Source organism: Argopecten irradians, chromosome 9 (genome assembly GCF_041381155.1).
Source record: "Argopecten irradians isolate NY chromosome 9, Ai_NY, whole genome shotgun sequence".
NCBI classification, from domain to species: domain Eukaryota; kingdom Metazoa; phylum Mollusca; class Bivalvia; order Pectinida; family Pectinidae; genus Argopecten; species Argopecten irradians.
The window spans coordinates 23,151,448-23,176,791 of record NC_091142.1 but is presented as its reverse complement, the minus strand read 5'-3'; the positions used below and the strand labels follow the sequence as shown (position 1 = coordinate 23,176,791).

At 36.4% G+C, this 25,344-nt stretch overlaps 1 protein-coding gene across 19 annotated transcripts in view; it reads left to right on the top strand.

Moving 5' to 3' along the window:
* LOC138331819 (RNA-binding protein Musashi homolog 2-like) overlaps positions 1 to 25,344 on the top strand; it is a 125,096-nt gene that overhangs the window by 70,783 nt on the left and 28,969 nt on the right. For 9 of the 19 annotated variants that reach the window (XM_069279625.1, XM_069279614.1, XM_069279621.1 and 6 more), the window contains 3 exons: positions 22,374 to 22,456; positions 22,867 to 22,951; positions 25,141 to 25,203. In XM_069279625.1, the coding sequence (XP_069135726.1) occupies positions 22,374 to 22,456; positions 22,867 to 22,951; positions 25,141 to 25,203 (231 nt within the window). Of the gene's footprint in view, positions 1 to 18,290; positions 18,358 to 22,373; positions 22,457 to 22,866; positions 22,952 to 25,140; positions 25,204 to 25,344 lie in introns of all 19 variants that reach the window. The other 10 variants (XM_069279622.1, XM_069279618.1, XM_069279627.1 and 7 more) reach the window with 4 other exon arrangements.

The window sequence follows — 25,344 nt, the reverse complement described above, 5'->3', positions numbered from 1 at the left end:
CAGAATAATATTGTCATACATTGTTACTATAGACAAAATAATGTTGCCATACATTGTTGGGATTGAGCACTGTTGCTATAGAGATAGCAGATCAGTGATGGAAATGGATGTTTATCAGATAACTGTGTTGATATGTAGAAGGAACAGTCTACTGGGACATATCCACGTTTACTGCAACAATAACTCCTATTATCTGCAATTTTAAAGTGTTTTACAAATTGGCCATAATATCAGGAAATCTTATGATTCACAGATTACACTCTGGCTCTGGCTAGCAGGCTGCTTGATGTTGGTCTGTTTTGCCTTCATATGTAAATGGATTTGTTTCTCAGTGGAACTTGTTTTTGGTTAAGATATTGATCTGTAGTCGAGTTCCTATGCTTGTCCTCGACTCAGTAACCAGTTATACACAATATCTGTTTTTACCAATGATGGTGGGCCCCCGCTACTTTTCTTTCTAATTCTCTTTGAATATCTGTAGCAAAAACAGTCCTTTTGAATATCTGGAGCAAAAACAGTCCTGTATGACCTTATATAGGATATTTCTGTTGGTTGGGATTTCATTATAAATCCAGGAGGAGACAGAAAGATGGAGAAAACATGTATCATATTGTATTTACAGTTTATTGGAAATTTCATGTAAATATATTACTTTATTTATGAATATTTAATGCATATTCTCTGATAAATCTGAATATAAGTTACATTTACCCATTCAAATATCTGGAGATATTAGATATTGTATTACAGAAATATGAATACATTTTAATCTTTGGTCTGTTTACGGTTAATTTCGTGAATGATGTTTTTTTTCTAATGATTCCAATCCACAATTAACTGAAGCCTGGATCTGGCCTTTTGTCCCATCACCATTGCTGGCAGATTGATCAGGCCTTGATTGTGTAGCCTGCCCCCTGGTGTCAGAATTGTAAGTGTAGATGTCCTTCCTGTAGACCTGGGATTGACATCTATGGCTTTGGTGTCGTAAACATAGAATATGACTACTGTATCGAGTCTCTCTCGGCCCTGGCAACTTGGAGCATGTCTGTTACTATAGTGCTGTATGTAGCATGATAAGCCAACATGTGACAGATTCAGAAAAAATATCCTCCCACTAGAGGATTGGTAGCCTTCATTCGACTCCACAGGTCATTATACACTCTCCTTATCCTACCAATATTCTCCGACTTTTTGCTGCATTACAAAAAATTGTAAAATACAGACGACAGGCGAATGCTTAGTGCACAAGGGATTTCAGATAATTAAATACTCGGAATTATTATGAGATGTTGCAAAGGTTAATATATATAAATCATCATGTTGTGCTAATTTTGTGACAATGGAAGGGCATATTGTCTATTAGTTTTGGGACTCTGAGGAATGTATTGTCTGTAAATTTTGGGACTTGGAGAAGCGTATTGTCTGTTAATTTTGGGACTTAGAGGAGCATATTGTCTGTTAATTTTGGGACTTAGAGGAGCATATTGTCTGTTAGTTTTGGGACTCTGAGGAGGGTATTGTCTGTTAGTTTTGGGACTCTGAGGAGCGTATTGTCTGTTCGTTTTGGGACTATGGAAGGTTTTGGAGTGTTATGAGATGGAAGATTAGAATTGTCTAGCCTAGGGTAGGAAGTATGAGATGGTAATAGGTAAGGATACGTTTGTATGATGAGTGTATGAGATACTACTGGAGATAAGGCTTTCCCTGGCCAGACGCTCATCAGATTCCCTGTCAATAGTGTGTGTGTACTCCCAATCACAGCCGCTAGAGGCCATTTCCACACTTCTTACAATTAAACCAGCATCCCAGGCATTAATTATCTCTGTCAATGGCCGGGAATAAATTGTTTTGACATGAATATGAAATCAGGTTTGTTGGATGTTGTGATGGGTCTAGTTGGCTATGACAGTAGCGAGAGAGTTATAGATCTGCAAAGCCATTTCCATTTTGATTACACTTGATGCAAGAGGTTACAACCCAATAGGTCACTAATCTGTGTCGCCTGCCTATATCAGAGGCTTAATTTTACCTACAGATTGTGATCGATTAGGGTAGATGATCGAAAGATTGGATCCTGAAGCAACATCTCGGATCACACGTACTGGCTACACAAGAATGATCTAGACCATTTGTATTGATCTGCATTAAAACAATTTGGGAGTGAAGGGCCAGAATGCTTGTTATCCTAACTATAGTATATACATCATGTTGTGCGATGTCTACAGTCCAAGGCCTGCTCATCTATCATATACGGCCTAACTAGCTCCTCTCCATACCGATTTTGGTCAAATTTCTAGCATGTCTGCCGTCGTTTGCGAGCCCTGTCAACCTTTTTAGGGTAAATGTATATGTAAAAGATGGATTACCTACACAAACTGTAATTTTCTGTTCGCCTGATCCCTGCTGCTCTGTCTCTATTTCTGTCTGCTAGAGTGATGTCCTGTTCGGTTATATATATAACATAACTTTCCTTTCAAATTTTACCTTCAACTTTTGCAAAAAAATGGGAGGGGAGAAGCAAAATATAATGCAATGTCATCTGTTCACATTATTTGTTTGTCTTACTGCAATGCTGAAAATGTTCATTTGACTGCATCAAGATCCCCTTATGTCTATATTGCTGGTGAAGATTTATGACTACACATATATATATTTGACCTGTTATGTGTAGCTCTCACTTAGAAGTGAGTTTCAGTTTGAATACATTGTCAACAAGGGACCGCAGTTATAAGTGTAGGGAATGGCATTGAACTCTCTGTAAATATGAGCTGTCAAAGATGGTATATTTATAGATTATTGATTGTCTAATCAAAGATGGTATATTTATAGATTATTGATTGTCCAATCAAAGATGGTATATTTATAGATTATTGATTGTCCAATCTGAGCTTGTCAATATACAATTAGACTACTATACTTTGTCCATGAATAGCCTGTAATGACTGATTGCAGAGGCACTAACATGTTCTACTGATGAGATGGAAGTATCGCAAGGAACAATGAAAGTCAAGGTTAATTACACTATATGTCTTAATCATCCTCCAGAATGGAAGGTCAGAGTTCAATCAAGTTTTGTGTATAGGTATTATTATGTAAGGACAGATACATGTCATGGTCAACTGTGTGTTCAAGAATGATAAGTGAATGGGGATAACAGCCAATGTCAACAAGGTTACAATGAAGGGTGAAGGTCAAGGTCATTTGATGATGAATGGGATTTTGGTAACAGTGACACAGATCATCTGGTAGGGAACTGTTATCTGGGTCTGAAAAGGTGAACACAATACGATTTAAAATTTAGGTGACATATTTGGATACAAGATGGTGGTCAGTAGAGTCAAAAAGTTGGAAGGATAATCTTCATTACAAGGAAGTGAGAGATGACCAAAAGTGCTGTCACTAATTCTAGATGTAGGCATGTCTACATGGTAGTAAGGTAGGAGTATTTATATTAACGTTACCTGATGGAATCAAATGCAGGAAACCTAGGAATAGACATGACAAAGTTGTAAAGGACATCATAGGAAAAAGTTTGGAAAGGTATGGATAAGAAGGGGGAACAAGCAAGGCTGAGAGGAATTTCATGTAGCGGAGTGTTAAAGTGTAAGCTGAACACAGACCCAGCAGTAGCAGTACTGGGTTGTATTGATTGGACACCGTGAATGGCCATTCTTCATCTCTTTTTACACAGTGGATGCCACAGGAATAGAGAGAACAAAAAAAAAAAAAAAAAAAAAAAAAAAACATGATCCATTTTAGCAGCTTTGCTTTTTGGGAGATAAGATGAAAATATAGAGCTTAAAAGGATGAGATAAATATGACTAGGGGAACACGAACAGATAATTAAAAACCAGCAGCACAGGATTATCTCCTGACTGAAACGTTGGATCAGCTTGGTGCACTCAAATGACGCTAATTAAATATAGGGAGCCAGAGCATGTGGGTTTTTCTGTTTATCTTGGAACTATTCTATCCTCTTCTTCCTGGTGTTTAATAGCTTTTATTTTTTTTCGTCATCAGCTAACCAGGATCTGCATATTTCTTATTTTATATCAATGGACACTAGTTTGGAAAACTGACAAATAAACATGAACGTGCTAAATTAAAACAAAGAAATCGGGATTTGACCATCATAAACTAAAAAGAAACAAGATTAAATGATTAACTACCAAAAATGATTGAAACTTAAAGCTGTAAAGATATGAAGCATGGAGATGTACATGTATAGAATGTAGGCATACAAGGGGAGATAATTATGGTAGACGTTCAATGGGGAGTTTCAGTTATTTGTACAGAACTAAGGAGAACTGAGGCTTGACAGGAATTCTAGACTGGAGGAAATAGAAGCCATATTTTTATGGTTGTCTAAGATTGTGCAAACACTAGGACATGAAGCCAGATAATTCTTTTGTTTGAAAAGTTCATGAAACCCTTGAAATGCCATGAAGGAACCTATATTATTATATACATATACCGAAATCAACAGTTTCTTAGGATATAGGTCTTGAACCTGCTGAAACTGGAGTTCTTAAGAAATGGTAAACATAGCGTTGACCCTCTTAATTACGTTCATTGTGAAAATTCTTAATAAAGTGTTAATCTTATATAAAGGCCAACTAAGACTATGGAAATACAGGAGTGATCCACTGAGCAATGCTTACTAGACTACTGGTAATGTATTGGACATGCTGCGGTGACATTTAATTAAAACTTTGGCTATGATATTGTGGAAAGGTGAGCAAATATACGTACTTAATTAATATCTGTGGTCTGAATAATGTGTTTTTAATGTCATTCAATTTGAGACGTTTGAACATGCAAATGTTACCTGGATGGCATTGTGCTGAACACTACACAAATATGCTGGAGTCTGTAGGGAGTATGAGAGGAGGAGAAGGAGTGAGGGCATTCCATTGTTGTTAATTCTTCTGCTATTTATTGATTTTTAGTGAAAAGAAAATTTCTGTTTGACAGCATAATGAAACTGCACTTATTCTGAATAAATTGAAGAATGCGTGTAATACAATATTACACCCAAATGTACCTTTACCAAATTATGAAATGAAAATCCAATTATTGTTTCCTTAAAGAAATAAAACATGTCATTTGGCAGAGGTGAAGAAATTCTCTTCTGTTTCTGGTCCTCCATTGGCTGTTTACCATTTCTTCCCTCAACCTTGAGGGCTGGCCGTTCCATTTACTTCACTGCCTCTTGTAGCAATATAAGACCTTGCAATATACCTGACCTCCCCTTGTTCTTTGCAATATGGACATCCCTCTTGTCCTTGTAATAACCTGACCTCCCCCATCCATGTCCTTGCAATGGACCTGACTTTCCTTTATGTCAGAAGCTCCCTGACACCATGTAATGAGAAGTACAATAACTAGAGAACACCTAATGATGAAATGTACTTTAATTTAGTATGGCTACTACCACACTTACAGCTTCAGTCAGCACCAGAGCCCATTACTGGAGATTCCCCAGGACTGCTGTAACATTTTTACACTGATTTCTACACACAATTTCCATTAGTAGAAACACTACCCAGACCCCAGTGCACTAGACTAGGTCAGCCAGATCTATGTAGACAACCACAATGTACTCGTGCTGTAGAAATGTTTTTTGGTTTTAAAATACTGTTAAAGTTCAAATCACTGTCTTTCTTCGGAATAGAATGAATTTTTTCCTGACTGATTGCAAAACAGCTTTTACTAGTTAGGCTGTTTCAAAAAATGCTGATAACTTCTACAGAGTTTGTTTATATTAAGTGTTTCTAAACCGTTGATAACTTACAGCAAGGTCTTTGTTTATTGTAACCCAGAAACATCAAGTTGGGGGAAGACGTGTCAGTTTTTAGGTGAATAAAATGTCCCAGGAATGTGGAAGTTATCAGATGGACAGACAAGAGAAGTCATGGCATGATAAATGCAACAGATCATGGTTGTCATAGAAACCGGCACCATAGGCAAGTATGAGATTAGAACAGGTCCTATCAACAAATATAAAAACACCAGTGTGAAATGTAAGTTTTATTGTAGGTTTAGTAGCTCTGCTTGAGTTACAGACACACCATCAAATCAAAAGTCAAAGTCGTTCAATAACACACAGTACCAGAGCAAGTTAAGAGGGGCAAAGCCAAACTAAAATCTTTTTTGAACAATTTCAAAGAACCTTGATTACATATTTGTTTGCAATTCAATTAAACAGAATCATTTGGCATACACTGCAGATCTAGGACATATATATCAAGTGTTTGCTGAACACATTTTCCGTGCAGATATTTAAGTTTGTACGTAAGTTGAAAGGGAAAAGACTTGTTGTTGTATAGAGCCACCTTTTACCACATCTCTGACCCCTTCACCCTGACAAAGCAAGATAAAAACCAAACGGATCACTCACCTGTTCGTGGTTGCTATGAAACTGCAAGTCTTTCTCTAAAGATTGAAGTGATAAGTGTTTTCCTTATCCCTCTTTATCGACTTTTCTTTAAAGGTTTCGTGTTATTTAAATTCGCCATGCTAGGTTACAGCTTCACACAAATTTTATAAGTTTTATTGTCATTTTTTCTGAGGGGGAGACCACTTTTGTAGCCCATTTTTGCTGACAGTTATAAATGTTTTCTGCATGGAGATGAGTGTACAGTTGTGAACAGTTTAACACATGTACCAGATGAACCCACTCGTACAAAAATCTACAAGTATGCTCCAACATATTTTTATTGACTTGTTGCTAGAATTCGTAGCCTGAGAGTTTATGTCTGTGTAATCTGTTGGAGCTGGTAAATCATAATAACTATGGTTGTCTACCCTCGTCAGCCATGCCAGATTAATGGAGGCATAACTACAACCCATTTCTTCTCCCCATTCCAAATTCATAGAATTAGAAAGTGTTGTTATTGATGTGAAAGTGTCATTTATTGTTGGTTAGATGTGAACCTTTGTTGGCTTCAGAAGCAGATTCATACCTTCCTTCCGATAGGAATCAATCATTTCATTGAAATGTATCACATGAAAATGTTTGTCCCCCAGAAAAATACACCATGTAAAGTTTATACAACCATATAAAAAGCATGGGTTTTTATGATGGAAAAAAAGTCATAATTAGGTAACACATATATAATGTCAGGGAAATGGTCATCCTATTCAAAAAGGAAATAATAGGGAAAATTGAAATATTGTCATAGATTTTGACATTGAAGGAATTGTATGATCTTTCAGTTAGGTCAATATACAGCTATTCCTATTGGTAGGTGAGAGTTAGTGTGTGGTATATGAGGTAGGGGAAAGTATTTGAATAAACTGCATCCCTAGAGATGTTGGACTAGTGTTTGTTGAGTGAATAGAAAACAGGGCCATCAATGGCCGATTTCTGGTTTTAATCTGTACATGATTCTGTGTGGAGATGTGTAGTATGTTCCTTTCTATGTGGGTACATGATTCTGTGTGGAGATGTGTAGTATGTTCCTGTCTAGGTTGGTCAAACACTTGTGTGGATTCCCTTGAGGAATTTGTTTATTCCGATTATAAACATTAGTGTGAAGATGATCATATGATTTATATTCAGTTGTGCTTTGACAGCCCGGGTCCCTATAGGACTGAGAAAGCCAACAGAAGACTCCATCGCCAAGGAAACCCGTCCTCTGGCTCAATTTTAAATACTTTATTACAACAGCTCTTCAGGTGATAGGTACTTACAGTGTGTGAACCCAAGAAAGAGCTTTTCTGTCATTGATCATTCTATCTTTAGTTCCTTACCCCACGTACTTTCTACACTTCCCTGACAAATATAATCAACAGCAGTACTGTAGATTTCAATTTTCAATTCTATGAAATAATCAAAGCATAAAATAAAATCTGAAAATGTTGTTACAGAGTTTGTTTAAAACATTTTGTGTTTTTGTGTCCAGAAGAGTGAAATACAGAAAAGGAAAAATCAATATTAGGATTGATAAAGGACAGAACTTGTACATGTTAAGATTGATTAGAATGACCTCCCCTTGTGGAGCTCTTTTCTCTGTTAATGTACTTGCGTAGTTCATGTTTCTTATCATTGTTGCAAAGATATAATCGGTGTTTAGTAAATGAAACTTGGGGGTTAAAATGGATTTGACTATGGCAGATAGGGATTTCATCAATAGGGGGCTCTGACTGGTGCCACAGTGACAAAGAAAAATAGTGTTAGCCAGCTAAGCAAACAGGATAAGGAAAGCACACAGTGCTGATAACATTCTCCTACATAAAATTCTATTCATTGACCCGAAATAAAGGACACTGATAATATTCTGAAAGTTTTATTAGGTTCCTTCTATGCCAGCAGAGACAAATGGTGTTAATCAGAACCTGTATCTGAGAGAAGATACCATTTTATATGTAATCAGAAGGATCTAGCAACTGATTGACCCAGTATCCCAGAGTCTTTGTGGTCATAAGTTGGTCAATGTGTCATAAATGGTTATTAGGGCTCAGCTAAGGCTGCACTGATTAATGTAATCTATATAAGGGATTAAAGAAATGTGGTTGCCCGGGAAGCCTGGCCAGTGGACCCTTTTATTATAGTAATCAATTGATATTGTTCTGTGGAATAATCTGATGATTTACACTGTGTCTTGTATTAATCAATCCTTTGTTCTCTTGATGATTTTAATTGTCCTATTCAAAACTGCCCCTCTAAAACCCAAAACTTGTACCCTCTCCCCCCCTCCCCTCCAAAAAAAAAAAAACCCCAAAAAAAACAACCCAAGAATGAAATAAGTTTCAGAGGATTAAAAGTTAGTAAATGTATAATGGGAACCCATCTATCTTTCATAGATTTATGTTGTGTAAATGCAATGCAAAATTAATGGGAATTAACTTTTTTCTGAGAGTTAAGGGTAAAGCAATATTTTGTTTAAATCTATGTACACATGATTGTTTTTTTTCTGCGATGGAGATGGCGCCACCATGAGCCAGACTGCAGTTGGAATAAAACTCTGGAATTCCAAGTTAATTTCCATGTGATTAATGCCATGTTCCCTAATGGATAAAACTTGTGATGACCCAGATTGGCCTTTCTTCTTTAGGTCAGCCAATGGGTCAGTCAAAGTCTTCAACATCTGTGGCTGGAGCAGACTGACCAGCCAATAAACCAACAATAAAATGGCCCAATTTCCCTGGAATTTGTCTGCCCTACTGTGGTCTACAGTTTCCTTACCAAGTGGAACAATATTAAGCTGGTTCACTGATAGATCAGATTGGAATGGAAATATTTTTTCCTAAAAAATGCAGCAGTAATAGTTTGGTGGAATGCCAAACCTACCAACAGCTGGACCATCTATCTTCTTCTGCCATCTGACCCTGCGTGTCTAGTCTATTTCAGAACTTTGCAGTCGGTGTAAAATTTTCCCAAAACACATCCATAACTATATTAATGGTATATTCTGGTAATGATCCGGTCTATATTTCTCCCACTTTGTCTTTCAGTTGTTGTGTTCTTTGTTTATCTGTTATGTACCCACCTACACCCCCTTCTCTCCTTCTACCCCCTCCCCCTCCCCCACCCCCACTCAGCTGTGTTAAGTTTCTGTATAGACTTACTAGACACTCCAGTAATTTGTTGAGCCCTTGTTCTACTAAACAAACAAATCAATCTCTGCTAGGATTGTGAAATGTTTGTTTCCCAAACATCAGTTCTGATGGGCTATGCTTAATTAGGTTTCAATCACATCAGAGCTGTATTCACAAGGTTCAGCAAGTTGTGAGGCAAACCCTTAATTGTCATGTGGAGAAAATAATCCCCTTCTGCCTTCTGTGTACCCCAAACACTTTGATGGGAAGTATAATTCCCCCTCCCATGCCTCCTCATAGGATTATTGGTAAAATTATTCTATTGGTTTCAAAATAACCAAGTATCATGCACATCACATTTACTTAATTGATTCAAAATTTCTAAATTTCCAAATGGTTATTTGTTTTGTGGATAGTTATTGCTGCTAATTAAAAGAAGTAAGAATATTTTCATTGCATTATCTTATAGCTCCAACTGCGTTCAAAGCGTCGGCACAAAACTATGAAGTGTGATGAACATTACGTATTGAGATGTTGTAATAACTCTGACGTCTTTTGAAGCTAGAGGGGTAAAAAGTGCCAGTGATAGTGGAAAAGTTTAATGGGAAAGTGCTATCTTTGTGATCGCCATGCATATCTGTGCATTTGGCAGGCCATGCCTACCCTGCGAATGTAACAAAGTTTGGAGCGAGCCTGCGTTATATCCCACTAAGGAGCCATCACAAATGCTCTACCATTTTCCTGTCAAAAACAATTTGTGAGGAGGTATGTTTTGCCTGATGCTAGCAGTAGATTCTTCCATATTTCAGTTTCAACATCAATCTAACCACATACTCGGCCTGCTATCTAGAGAAAACATCACCCAAAAATCAATCGTTATTCAATATTTCATCATCAAATGACTTTTATCAATCAGCCACAAAATGTGATTTGGTTTAGGTAATTAAGTTAGGAAGCATCTGGTATTGAAACACAACACACTATTTCATGAGTCATTAACTTTACCCTTCAAAGTAGGTCTCTGTTCACTATAGAATCCTCTAGTAGGCCCACCTGACTAAACCAGGACTGTTATAATAAACGTTACAGGATTATACAGAGACTGTTACAGATCAAATTCATTTACTCTGGCTGTTACTGGACCTCTCTGTAAAACCATCTTTGATTGGCTAAGTCTAAGCTTAAGACTGGACCTCTCTGTAGCACCATGTTTGATTGGCTAAGCCTAAACTATGGACCTCTCTGTAGTACTATTTTTGATTTGCTAAGCCTAAACTTTAGGCTGTTTTAGACTTTTTCAAGTATCATGGCAAAAATGATTTTCAAGTTTCCTTGATGAATTGACCAGTCATGCTCCAATCGGTATTGGTCAGGTAGGCCAAACAAAGAACAAATTAATTGATCGGAAATGATGTATGTACATTGGCTTACCGAAATCTCACCATCGCATGTAAAATGCCAGTCAAGTGTTTAATCCTGATGCAGTCAGGTTTTGTTATATAGCCTGTATAGTGTACTGCAGACAACACACTAGTTTATTGGTGGGTAATCACAATGGTTAATTGTTCTCTAATGAAGTGGTATAATGTTTACTTCGCAGATGTTGTTCCCATTTCGATACCAGACACCACATCTATGTCGGAGAAGATTTAATGCATGTATACTCTGTTTAAGAGGTATCATGATAAAAGAAAACAAATAATTGAATGTCCAATATGTTTATATAAATGATTCAAAGACAGCTAGTTGTATCAAAACATGTTTTTAAAGTGAATATTTTGTACATCAAAATTTTTGTCAATTATCATTGATACTGGATGTAGTACTTTCAAGTTCATTTGCCAAAGGTCAAGGTCATATTCTGTACACCAAGGTTATGTACGAAAGATCAAGGTCATAAAGTAAAGTTAAAGGCCAATTAAAGGTCATGTGATATTGCCTGCTGGTAATCAGACCTGTAAAAACAAAAAGTAATTTTGTAAATGTCAAATTGAGTTGAGGAAATGAGCCAGTATGAGATTTGATGTGATGGTACGTTGGTGTGTTATAAGGTGGCCTGGAGTCTCTCCTTAATAGCTACCAGTATATGTTAACAAGTCTGTGGAGACTCTGCCTACGAAACTTCATGAATCTTGTCTAGTTGCTGGACAAATGTTTTTATATTTTTATGTGAAAAATCATTTGGAATGTTTAAGGAACACATAGAGTTGAAAACAAGAATGTGTTTATTAACACATTGTTGAAAATAAGAATGTGATTTACTAAAAATTTGTAATGAATCCGTTTTCATCTTTGCGTTTTATAAAACTGTAAATAGAGCTTTATGGGTGCCAGACAGTGGAGTAAATCTTGACTGATGAGCTGATGGTGCCACCAGCGGATAGACATCATCAGATTATGCATCATCTATTGGATACAGTCTGATACAGAGGCTGATACCAACTAGGACACTAAACTGGGGATCCCCTTTATCTGCCTGCCTCCCTATCTATATCATTAACTGATTTCTCCAATGCACCAAGCAGAGGGTCATGATAAGGTTTTCTAATCCATCCCCTGTGACTAAGGTCCTGGCACCCTGGGAAGGCCTGCTTCATCTCCAGGGATCTTGAGTGTATGTAGCCATGGTAGGGCCTTGCTAGCATCAATAGTTTTATCCATTTCTCTCTTGAAAGTTGTCATGAGACCTTATTTATTATTCCATCTCTCTGAAAAGATTTCTTTATTCTGTCCCCCTTTTGATAGTAGCAATGATAAGGTCGTTACTTAAACCAGCTTCCTGAGAAGAATTGCTTTGTCCTTCCACTCTTGAGCATAGCCTTAATAGAGCCCCTGCTATTCTAGCTCCCTCAGGAGTCCCACTTTAACTCCTAGTGACAATTATCACTTTCTCAGTAGGGAGTGTACCTGTTCTGTCCATATCATCTCTCCTTGGAGTGTGGAACTCTACAGCTCCTGCTGTGACAATGATTTCTCCCTGTGAACAAATTCACTGTCTATCTCTAACCTGTGGCTTCTGGCAGTCTGGTGCTGGGGAGGGGTTTGTTTACCTGACATACTGGAAGATTACAGAGCAGGTGCTCTTCCACTTAGTGTGTTATACCCTGGGGAGGGGGACCCCGGGGAGAGGGACCTACACAAGCCAATACACTTCTACAGGCTGTCCTTACAGCTTACACATGCCATCTAGCTGGGCGGCAGGCAGATTGGTATTTTATCTGTTTAACTAAACAGTCACTAAAGCTTAGAGAGAAGCAAACCCATCTCATTATATCTCCTAAATCCACTCAGCTATCATGTCCAATTTGTACCCCGAGGCAAATGCTGCCATTTCCGCTGAGACCTAGCTCCAGTGAGTGGATGTCTACAGCGGCTGTGTTCAGTCCATCACTGTGTGGAAACTATCTGCAGCTAGTGTGGAGGGATGAAAAATTGGTTTAAGTAGTGATTTCCTCGGAAATGCTTCCTCCTTAGTGTTTCTACCGTTGCTTCAGTTTCAGACAAAGTAATGTGTCACACAATAGTCTTACCTTCGATTCAAAATATACTAGCTTTCCAAATATACACAGACCTGGCAGACATGAATTGATATCTGTCTTGATCCTGCCCCCTGGGGCACCTCCCCCTACCCATTACCCCCCTTTCTGTTACCCCCTCCATCTGGCCTTATCTATCAGCATTACTAACTGTTATCACCTGATCCCTCCACTTCCTGCTGTAGAGAGACCTATAGTAACTCTCTCATTTGTCATCACCCTACCTTACCAAAGCTAACTCATTTGTAATTGAGTTATCTATCGCTCTGATGTTTTTCTCATATTGAAAAATCTCAACTTTGATTTAATCCCTGATGCCCTGTATGTTTCCAAGGCTATGTAAAAGTGTTATCGGCCACCAAAGACGTTTGGTGCCACCAGCTGGCCACCTACAAAGTTCTGGTTCTACAGACTGACCACTAACAGAGCCATCACAAACTGTGGCCACTGACAACATTTTGCTGCCACAGAGTGCGCTGCCACATAGTGGACATCTGAACTAACTGTTTTTCACATGACAATAACAATATTGTCAACAACAGAATTTTTTTTTGTCCTGATTTGTTTAGTATATTCATTTGTCTGTCCAACTTTTATCATATCACATAAATATCACATAAAATTGTGTATAGATGTTCAATCATTTCAGACAAAGTTGTATTATAGATGTTCGATTGTATAAAGATTTTTGTTTATTAGATTTTTCTAACAATGGTCTGACCATATGTTGTTCTTTGTTTATAGTAAGTTCTCCAACATATGTCTCCCACAGTTACATACTAGCTCACCTACATCCTATTGTAGACCTGAGATATATACACTCTTCTCTTTGGTCCCTGATGCTGTCTAATTCAAAACAGAAATAGATTTCCATACATGTATATACAAAGAACTTTTTGATACAATATTATGCTATTCACAATAATTTTTTATACACAATATTTATCCTGGAAATATCAGGCATCTTTTTGACATACAAAGTAAAATATAAGTATCATAGGTCAAAAGGTCATAACTATAAGGAGTTCAAGGTCATAGTTGAAGTGTTGCATCTAGACATAAAACCACCAAATATAGAGATTATACATTACTGAAAATACATTGTAGGGGCACTATCCTTCTTACTTACAGGTTATTTACATTAAAATTACAAAGGCTTAGCCAAAAATACTCTGCAGAAGTTTAGAATATTCAAATAAAACTAGAAAACAATTTTATGATGCATTTTAATGTACAATTCCAGTTAAAACTGGTGGATGAAGGTATTGGTGTTTTAAATGATATTCAGATACAATTTCAAATGCGACATTTCAATGAGAACAGTGCCTGGTACTTTCTGGTATAGAATGGGTTTATTTCTGAAAATTATGGTAATTAGCTTCTGTACATGTTATTTAATGCATATGAATTAGTGAGGATCTCACAAAGCCCAACACAGGATGTTTGGGTAATGGTGTTAGCAGACATTTGTATGGTATGTGTTGTGTTTGAACCTTAAATAAATCCTTGCATTCTCCCCATGCACTGTTCCGGAGACAAATACATTCATGTACTCCCACAGACCACAGATACACATTTTGAAAAGCAATTTTTGGCTTCATCTCAATAACAGTTCCTTCATGTTGGTAGCTTTGAACTTATGGCACCATGAGAACAGAAGAGAAATCGGCAGTTATATGATTGATAATATCATGTCTGGCACTCGAGGAAGTTGTGGAAGATGATTAGTGAACAATGCCTGATGTGTGGAAGAGCCGGGAGGGGGTGGATGGGGGTGGGTAAGGCTGACTGGTTGGTGATTGGGTTTTACACCCAGGGTCATTTAAGGATGACCTCTCCAGTATACCTTGTGTTTTGGGAGGCTGTGGTATGTTTGAGTTGTGTCTCCTTGTGAAAGTGTGTTTTGGGAGGCTGTGGTATATTTATATTTTATCTCCTTGTGATAGCGTTAACTTTGGCACAGTATTGGCAGTAAAGCACTATTTGTGCTATATTCCATGAATCTATTTATATAATAAATTATTTGATATAGTTTTGTACTGCATAGTGCATACTGAGAGCATCTCTTCAAAAGTCATCAGGATCTCTTTGGCACACTTGTGTCAGCTGGTTCCAGAAGTTACGCCTGATGTTCCTCATCAGTTAAGACAAGGCCTATATTGTAACCTTCAATATCAACAGGGTTCAAACAACATATGTTAGAAGTATTCCAGATATTCATCACTGTACAACGTAATTTTATGATATCTGACTGTGCGAAACTTTCACAAAATGATCTAGCTAGATTTATCCAATGTTTCAATTTGTCTTATTTCATTGCGCATTGATACTATCTTTATAGACTTCATATATACTTTGAGCATTCATAAAAGAAAGACAGTTCTTCATTAAGAATTTTGAAGGAGATTTTGAAGAGAAACAATGAAAAGGAATAAAGTAATTAGAAATGGTGCAAACACTTGATAGAGAAGACCGAGAGAATTAATGTTTCTACTGTACACATTGAACAGGTCCTTCACGACTATTGATTTCTGATATATTGTACACCAAATGACTGTCAAATATAATGAATCTGCTGTACTAATACGGGCCTATTGGACCAGTGAGTGGTGGGTAAACACTACACATCTGCTCTCTCTGTCCACATGTCCAGGCAGACCTGGCTGGTGCTCATGGTTATTGGTCAAATCTGAAACATAAATCTGCATGTAAACAACTTGAAACTCCGGGAAGTGACCAAGCCAAGTACTAGAAATTACATTTATAGAAAATCTCTTTATTGGCTTATTGCTTGAAATTTTAGTGACAGCTAGATTATGGTGTTAATCTTTTGTTTTTAGATTGATGAATTTCAATTTGTTTTTGCTATAATGAAATAAATTTTACATATTTAGTGTCAACATCCACCCATATCAAACTCGTTCAATATCTATAAACACAAAAGCAATAACTGATTTTTTCACCGAACTTTCATGTTCCCACCATCTTTTGTGGATGCCTTACAATTTTCCCATGAAATATTTTTTTGCCCCACTCCTCCCTAGACAAATTTGATCGCCCAGTCTACCTGACTGAAATGTCTGAGAACATGGGATATCACTGTTTGTTTGTCCTAAACTAATGGCTATGGATGGAGTGAGTCGGTGCAATGGATTGACGATAATTCACCCTCTTCAGTACATAAGAGGGTGCATGCTTTATCCAAGCGACCAGTCAAAGTACTTTTAGGGGCTGCAGGCTCATCTTAACCTGTTATTTGAACTCTTGTTTTCGCTGCCTACCAATTCAATTGAGAAGTGCTACTTGTACACAGGCTCTTGTAAATTAAACCTTTGGGTATAAAGTATATGTTAAATTTGTTATGACAGAATGTCATTTGGGCACTAAGATGTGGAATTTGTTTTTGTACCTGTGTTATCCACCAGAATGGGTCTCTAAGCAACAAAATAGTTTAGTCCAATAAACGTTAGAAAATTCAAAGACACAACTCCATAGAACAAATGGTTTTTTCCCCCCAAGAAAACAATGAAAATTTAACTTTGCTGTATATAATTAAGGTAATACATTACGAGAGTTAATTTTTACATATCGTTGTCTAAATTTTGATGTGAATTGTTTATATATATATGTAGGAGGCATACATGTGTGGAAGGGCGTTGGTGGTATTACTAGCCCTTACCTTGAGGTGAAACATGTATGACCTTGACCCCCCTCCTATCTGAAAGGATCACCATAAATCAGCAAAGAGAGTGTGAAAATGGTCCTTATACTCCCGTGTAAATATACCCAACATTGACACATCTTTGGAATGTTGTCAAGTATATACCCTTAAAGTTGCAAGAGGAGAGGTGCAAAATCAGAACTTCTTTTGACCTAGAATATATCACATACAGGTATACTTTACATAACAAGGTAGCGTAGATTTTTGGAATGATGTTCATGCAGTCTAGAAATGTTTTGTTACATGGCCTCAGCTTATGCTTTATGCTCTAGCCATGATCCAATTTTACATTTTCAGGAGAGCGATTACATGGCCACAAAATGTGACTTAATATCTCGACCTTGTTCTTGATAAAACCGAGTCAGTTTGTGTTTGGGCTATTTATATAAAACGCTATTGGATGAATACAGGCCTCTGTTGGCACAGCCTATAATCTGACAAGAAAGAACCATAACCGAGCAAGCAGACCTATAAAAAAGAATAAAAACAACGAGTTAGTTCTACTACCTGTTGCAATGGAAAGCCTTAAACCTTCCTGTTTTCGTTTCGGTTTAAGCACCATACAATTTTGACCCGTCCTTAAAGAGTTAAGTATGTACTGGTGTAATGAAATGTATAACATGTTATGGTTCAGGCTTAAAAACATGTAACAGAAAGTTATGAATGGTGGCGGGGTATGACACAAAAATCCATGCTTATGGAGGAACATGTTGACATTATGGAATAATGAAGTATATGACTTAACAATTTCCCTGTCTGTTAATTTTGAAAAAACACTTCTCCTCTACAATGAGATGTGTGGTACAAGGGATTGAGTAGATCAGTGTGACTTGTAACTGTCACTGTCGATTGATACCACCAATGGCTAATTTGACAGGTTGTGCTATGAAGGCTAGGGGCACCTGCATCAGGCTTGATTGAGGAACGCTATATTAACTGCTAATTTGATAATTAGTTTGGGAGTAAACTAAGCGTGATCACTTATTGAATTTGCTTGTATGTTCTGCATGTATTTGGTACAGTAGTGTGTTTAATTGTTGACAGTTAGAACTATTCCGTAGTGTGTTTATGTCATCCAAACTTATTTTTAGGGCACTATTTAAAGCTACTGCATGGGCCTCCCATGGTAGACCTAGTTTTGTGGTAGAATTCAAATCTGTGGTATGTTTTATTAAGTATTTGTCGATGTAGTCTTTGTAATTCCCTAATTCACTGTTAGATGTTAAACAGTAGCTGCACAGCAGCAGATCTTTGAGCAAAGGAAGACAACTCTCTCAAAATATTTTTGTTACCATGTTTGTAAATGGCAAAATACCATGGCGCATCCTTCACATGATTTAAATGATGTTTGCTAAGGTTTTGATTGCAGCTTGAAGAATTATCAGATGATTCACAGGGAATGTCAAGTAGTTCGTGCCAGACAAATTACAAAATGCCAAAAGTGTCCGTCTGGATTAACGTGTTTACTGATGTTGTACTTGATTTTTCAGGCTTCCTTCACAACCCATGGGGAACATAAAAGGATTAAAATAATAGGAGAAACAGCGGACCTTATGGGTATACATCATCTGTAGCTAGCCACAGAGTAGGATTATTCTGTGTAGTGTTAATTGTCTAGCACAGTATGATCTGGCTATTAGCTTCTGTCCATTGTAGATATATGTTAAGCTATAGTGATAACACCTTCGGCCTTTACATAGGTAATGAGTGTAGTATAAACCTTCTCAGTGTTATTTTTCCTAGTGGTGGTAGGGTCACATTAAACCCATGATTTGTATCGTCATTTCTTATTAGGTATTCAGTTCTGTTTAGCCCATCCTCCATCATGTTTTTTCTTTCTTTTTGACATATTCAATCCTTCCCAATCTTATTTATTTCTTGAAATATCTTGAATCCAGAAAATGCATGATTTTGCAATCAGTTCCTGTTTTTTTAAATTTCTTTGGTAAAATCCAGTGCTAGATATCTTTATACAACCCTGCATATTTGGCTTCTGTAAAGTTTATAAATTCTTGGCTGCCGTACCCTATCTGGACATTTTAGGTCACATGAAGAAATTTAAGTCTTAAACCAAGAAAAAATAATATATTTTATATCTTTAAGTGATTCAGAAAATCAAAGTGGCGAAACATGATAATAAGCAATGCTTACTTGAGAGTTTCCAACCAGTTCTCTGCCACAAATATAATTGTAGCTATTGTACAGACAAAGGAATGGCTTGGTCATCTTATATGGTATTTCTTAGTGCATGAAATGTATTAGACAGCCGTCATAATGTATATATAGACCTCACACTTTTGGAATGAGCACATCGTGATCACTTTAAATTCATTTATTTTATTAGACAAATTGCTGACTGTACTATAGAGTATAGATGTAATGGTAGGTGCTGAAATGATTAGGACAGTCTTGTTCATGTTATTCCGTATTTGCATATTACAGAGTTATCTGCCCTTGCGGGTAGGTATTGATTGTGACGTCATGTGTTTTCGAGCGTAATGCCATATTTTTCGGAGAAAATGATGTGAATTGCACTCACAAAATAATGACGTAACAATCGATACCTACCCGCAAGGGAGCTAACTCTGTAATATGTAAAGACAGAATAGTAAAACCAAATGATATTTTCTGAAACATTGGACCATCTTACGAATAAATCTGTTTTCTTTTTGCATGATGCTATCTGAGAAGGTTCACCGTCTTTTAAATTAAGACTTTAACTGTTTCTGTTGTCAGACATGGTGTATTTCAATTCATGTAAAATCATCAAGAAACTAAATAGTACTTTCATTTAGAAATTTCTATCTAACTTCTTAACTTTTTTCAAAAATTAAGAAAAATAATATAACTGTTTTTTTCTAACTTTTGGAGGTATTTTTAGTCAAGGGAGACAACTCACTAAATAGACATGTTGACCATGTTGCATGGTTGCTTGTTTTGACAATTTCATGTAGATTAACGAAGCTAATGTTGGATTCTGGTAGATAATTAATTACTAGAAAGCTATTATCATTTTAACTAATTATGTGTTACACTAGTGATTAGCATTCTCTTTATTTGTTCACGGAAAAGTATTTAACTGGATTTATTTTGTCTAAGAATTAGGTAACAGAAATTAGATGAATCAGTTGTTTAAATTTTGTTGAATTATCTTAAGAAAGGCAATACCAATTAAACAGAAAGTTTGTACTTATTGATTTTTGTTTCTACTAAGTAAAATACAAAAGGAAAAAATATGTTATAGCCTATGAATTTTGTGATGTTACTACATATTTCACTGCCATCTCGTGAGTGTAAAATCCAATAAGAAAACAAGGTTATCTGAAATTAAACAAAAAGTGTTTAGGTAGGGAAGAAGATAAATGTTAGTCTAAATTCTGTTTGGGTTTCATGTTCTTTTGAAAATGCCATTGTACATGTATTGAGTCTGTCAATGGTGCTCTTACCGTGTTACAGGGTATTGAAAGCCATAGATCAGCAGAGCAAATTGTGTTAGCTTCATTCAATTTGCCTGCTTCTTCTGTCTGAGAGATGTGCAAGTATCGTCTGGGGGGCTTGATAAGGGGAAAACATATATTCAGTGAACGTACAAAAAGACCAAAATGGAATGCATCACTTGCGTAATGCACGGCGAAACTGACAGAACTATATACCATGTTAGAAGAATTCAATAGATGTCAGGAAGATGACAATGTAAACTGGTAAACTGAATCATAGGAGATGCTAAATTTTATAGGAATGAACAAGAGAGTCATTGGTTATTGTATTAAAGATAAAATAAAGGAAATTTTGTACGGGGAATTACATTTTGTATGGGGAATTACATTTGACATGTTTCTCAACAGAGTTGCCCTGTTTAGACTTGTTATACATTGTTTAGTGACAGTCCAGTCAGATGTTTACCGAAACTACAGTGGGAAGGATATCGAGGTTAACGTGAACAAATATATGTAAACATATGGTTACATTGTTGTGGTACAGGCCAATATTTACTGTGCTGTCCTCCAAACACGGACCTGTAATACCCCGACTGCCTTAACACCAAGTCTTTGTTTAGTTCTGTAAGACATTATCGATTCTGTCATTGTAGAATTATACACAAACCAACAAATATCTTAAACAAACATTTGGTGTCTACTAGATAAACATTCGCTCAAGAATGTTGTCTTTCAACACGAAAGATGTAGTACCCAGTATTTTGTGTAATATTATTTAGAAGTTAGGCGACACATCGTTCCTTTGATGTGATGTACTCTATTATACTTATAATTAGGGTTTATTTAGCTTTCCCAGACCTAGTCTAACAGCTCAGTGTGTCGACCCATAAGAGGTTCCCCAGAGTTACTTCTACGCATAATAATACATAAAAATTGCAATTCTTAAAACCTGATGATCGATGGTATTATTGTTGAGGCGTTTCATCAGATGTACTTTAACGTAATATATCAATTGGTGTGCCAAGTGTGACAGCTAAATATTGAATTTTATCGCCATTATATAACAAGTTTCGGTCAATGTACTTTTAGAAATATTGAATTTTTTTTTATTACATTCATAGATAGTGGAAGATTCTACTTGGGTTCGCAAACAGACAGAAATAATCTTAAGGCCTTGTTAACATTTTACCAAGCTATCTTTTGTTTTCATCAAAAAAAATTGGTGCTTGTTAAAATGTATTCTTCTCAGATTTGATTAGTTGGTCTTATATCATTCAGTAAGAAATAATATCTTTACTTTAGCCTAAAGAAAAGGTCTTTGATGAACATATAGAAATTAAAAGTTATCTGAAGAATCTGTGTGATGAACATATAGAAATTAAAAGTTATCTGAAGAGTCTGTGTGATGAACATATAGAAATTAAAAGTTATCTGAAGAGTCTGTGTGATGAACATATAGAAATTAAAAGTTATCTGAAGAGTCTGTGTGATGAACATATAGAAATTAAAAGTTATCTGAAGAGTCTGTGTGATGAACATATAGAAATTAAAAGTTATCTGAAGAGTCTGTGTGATGAACATATAGAAATTAAAAGTTATCTGAAGAATCTGTGTGATGAACATATAGAAATTAAAAGTTATCTGAAGAGTCTGTGTGATGAACATATAGAAATCAAAAGTTATCTGAAGAATCTGTGTGATGAACATATAGAAATTAAAAGTTATCTGAAGAATCTGTGTGATGAACATATAGAAATTAAAAGTTATCTGCAGAGCCTGTGTTGGTACTGTTATGTATTGTAGTCTAAGGGAGGTAATCTAAAGCATTGCTTTATGTGGTCGAAGGGAGGTAATCCCTACAATTTCAATGTGGCAGCAGACCTTTTCATCAGTGATATTATCATGTATGCTATAAGTTATATAACCATTGAAAATTAATATCCACTGTTGGCCCTGCATACTATCATCTGGTTCTATCTCTAGATGTCTGAAATTTTAAAAAAGATCATGAAAAATAATTTGTGAAAAGCTAATAAAAAAAGGTTTACCAGGTGATAGTTCACTGAAGCCATTTTTTTATATCCTTTGCTAAGACTTGAATCGTTGACTTATGTTCCCTTGGTTTTTGTCTTGCAGGGTTTGGATTCGTGACGTTTGAATCTGAAGATGTGGTAGATAAAGTTTGTGATATCCATTTCCATGAGATTAACAAGAAGATGGTGAGTTTTTACCTGCTAGTCATATAATTGTGGTGCTGGTTTGGTGTTACTGTGATCAGTTACAGATTAATGTATCGTTGTATATATACCACTAATACAATAGTTCTTTGTTATATACATAGTCAGCTGTTTGTCATTTATTGACCAAATTCAAAGTGAGAAAAGACGACATAAGACGATAGTTTTATTGCCAAAATATTTAAAAGTGTCTTTATTTATAGATAAGAAAACATAAATGTTTAGGACTGTGATCAAATAACAGATTTTTGTTTTGAATTTAAAGATTAATGTATGAAGATGGAAAAGACAACAGGATTCATTATAAACTAGTATTTCTTATTTACTACATGAAATTAATTTATTTGATGTGCCTAGGTTTTAGGATTGAACATGCATATCTTACATTTTAGGTGGAGTGTAAAAAAGCGCAGCCCAAAGAAGTCATGTTACCAACAAGCCTAGCAAGGGGTAGGGGCCTAGCAAGGGGCACATTCAGTGAGTTCTCTTGGTTTGATGTAGATCTGGGTTATTAATAGCATTTATATCTATCTAAGTTTCCGCCCAGCAAAACTCCACTTGCACTTCAAGCTATTGCCAAATGTCTTTGATTTGGGGGGAAATTAAAAAAAAAGAAAAAAGAAAAAGAAAAAAAATCAAAACTAAATTAAAGAAAGAAAAAAAAAAAAAAAAAAAAAAGATTTTTTTTATTGGATTGCATGCCGAAAGTTTGAGCAGTTGGTATTTTGTATTAGCTGTGTCCAGTTTGTGTAAAGTTAGTGAGCAGTATGTGGTATTTGGAGTCCACTCTGTTAGTTGTCTGTATTCATCTCGACATTGTGACCAGATAGAGAGTCTTTCCTGTAGAAATACTAGTCTCCTCTCGTATCTGTTATGGAAACAGGAACAGGGTACCCCGGATGTTAATAGAACTCCCCTTGGGAGACCTCCACTGTAGGACAAATTGCTTTGATTTTTGGCCATTTTAATGCTTTATCGCTCACTTATATCTGACGCAGTAGTCTATATTAAAACTTTGAAGATCTTTGTCCTTTTATGTAATAAAAAAAATAATTTTCAATTCTCGCCCTTCACAATTTTGCTTGAATTCTTCAATCTTTATAAGCTTCCACAAACTTTAGTTGTAGTTATAAACCAAACATTTTGTAGTGGAAATAATGTGTAGTGGGTGTATTAACCCGATAACTACAGAACAGTGGTTCCCCATTTCCTGTTTTCCGCAGCCGATTTGAAGAAGGGAGATAACTGTAAGTGTTACCAGCCTCCAGCCAGAGATAGCCTCCCGACTTGTCCCTTAGGACTCTGTAGATTCCTCTTTACCACCGTTGTAATGTTTTTACAAATTTCTCCTTGAATTGTATAGTATCCAAGCAACCAACCATAGCTTGACCATTGTTACGTTAGTTTGTCTACGAGTTGGAAGCACGGTAACATTTATAGTTATATATTTCCATTAGAAATATTGCAAGCTAGTTTTTTTTTTTTTTCGTTGTTAACTCTCTGACAATTTATAACTAGTTTTGACATGTGTCTATTAATACTGCAGCAATGCAAACTACTTTTCAAAAAAAAAATATTAATAATAAAACTTGTATATATTTTTATCCACTCCTGCTACCAACCTGCTTCTTTCTTGTTTTGACACAACTGGTTAAATTATATGTACAGAGATAGGATTTGTTGTAACCAACCAACTGCTATAGAATTGGAAACAAATGTATTTGACCAAGGCAATATTAACAAAAACAAAGATGCGTTCAAATCCTAATAATGCTGGTATCGGAAAGTGGGGGAAACCTAGGATCTGCACCAAACCAAGAGAATTTCAACTTGCATTTGAGACGTTTTGAATTGTAACCCTTTCTTCATTTAACTTGTCTCCTCACTGTCTGGGACAACACTTGTTGTAGTCCTTGGGGGTGAAGGGCTAGAACTGTTCCTGGTAATCTGCTGTTCCGACTGTAACACTGCATTGGCATTTTGTCATTCTGTTTGTTTCTTCGTTTGAAAATGAGAAACTCATATGAATTTGAAATTACAAGTAATTTTATTGTTGTTTAGAAATTTTAAATGTAATTTTCAATTTTTGTTATAAAGAAAAACAAAATAGATAAAAGAGTATTAGATATCCAAGCAGTCATTAACATTAGCAGTAGAAGATAGGAAATTTTGGTATATGTTGTGTATGTATGGTGACTTTATCACACCGGAGGCCATTTGCTGCGGACCTTCAACGTTGCGATTGGCCAGTGAGATGGTGTGACAGAGTCGCGATTATCACTGTAGAACTATTGTTGTCGTAGATGATTTGTATTTTTTGCACTTTTGGTGTGAGGTGCACTGGGTTAGACATCATACTCCCAAGGAATACTCGTGTATTTACATCTGTTGGCTTCAATAGTATATCGCTGTGTATAATGGCTGCGCGCAGTGACAATGGTCGGAGCTCCAATATAGACCGCAGCATTCCGGGAATCTAGATAACACAAGATATTACAGTCTACACCTCCCTATGGCAGATGTGGACGTCCCTGCAACAGGGGGGTTTAGACTGACCGCTGGTGTGGGGACAGGACCTTTCACCAGGACCCTAGCTCTATACATGTGTGTGCTTATCTCTGCTGCCACTAAAACTTGTTTCCCTTTTTTTTCTAATCCTTTCGTAGTGACGAATGAAGATGGCGAGCTTGTGTGGGATTTATCAAGCGACATTATAATGCCAGAGCTGTGTAAGTTCACCTCCCTTCCAATGTTTCACTCCCCTCATTCACCTCAATTTATAATTTTGCTCAGACTTTTTTACCGGGCACGATTGGGGTGTATACAAGGAGGAATAAGTCTGCCTGGTCAATCTGTCCAGACAATACAGG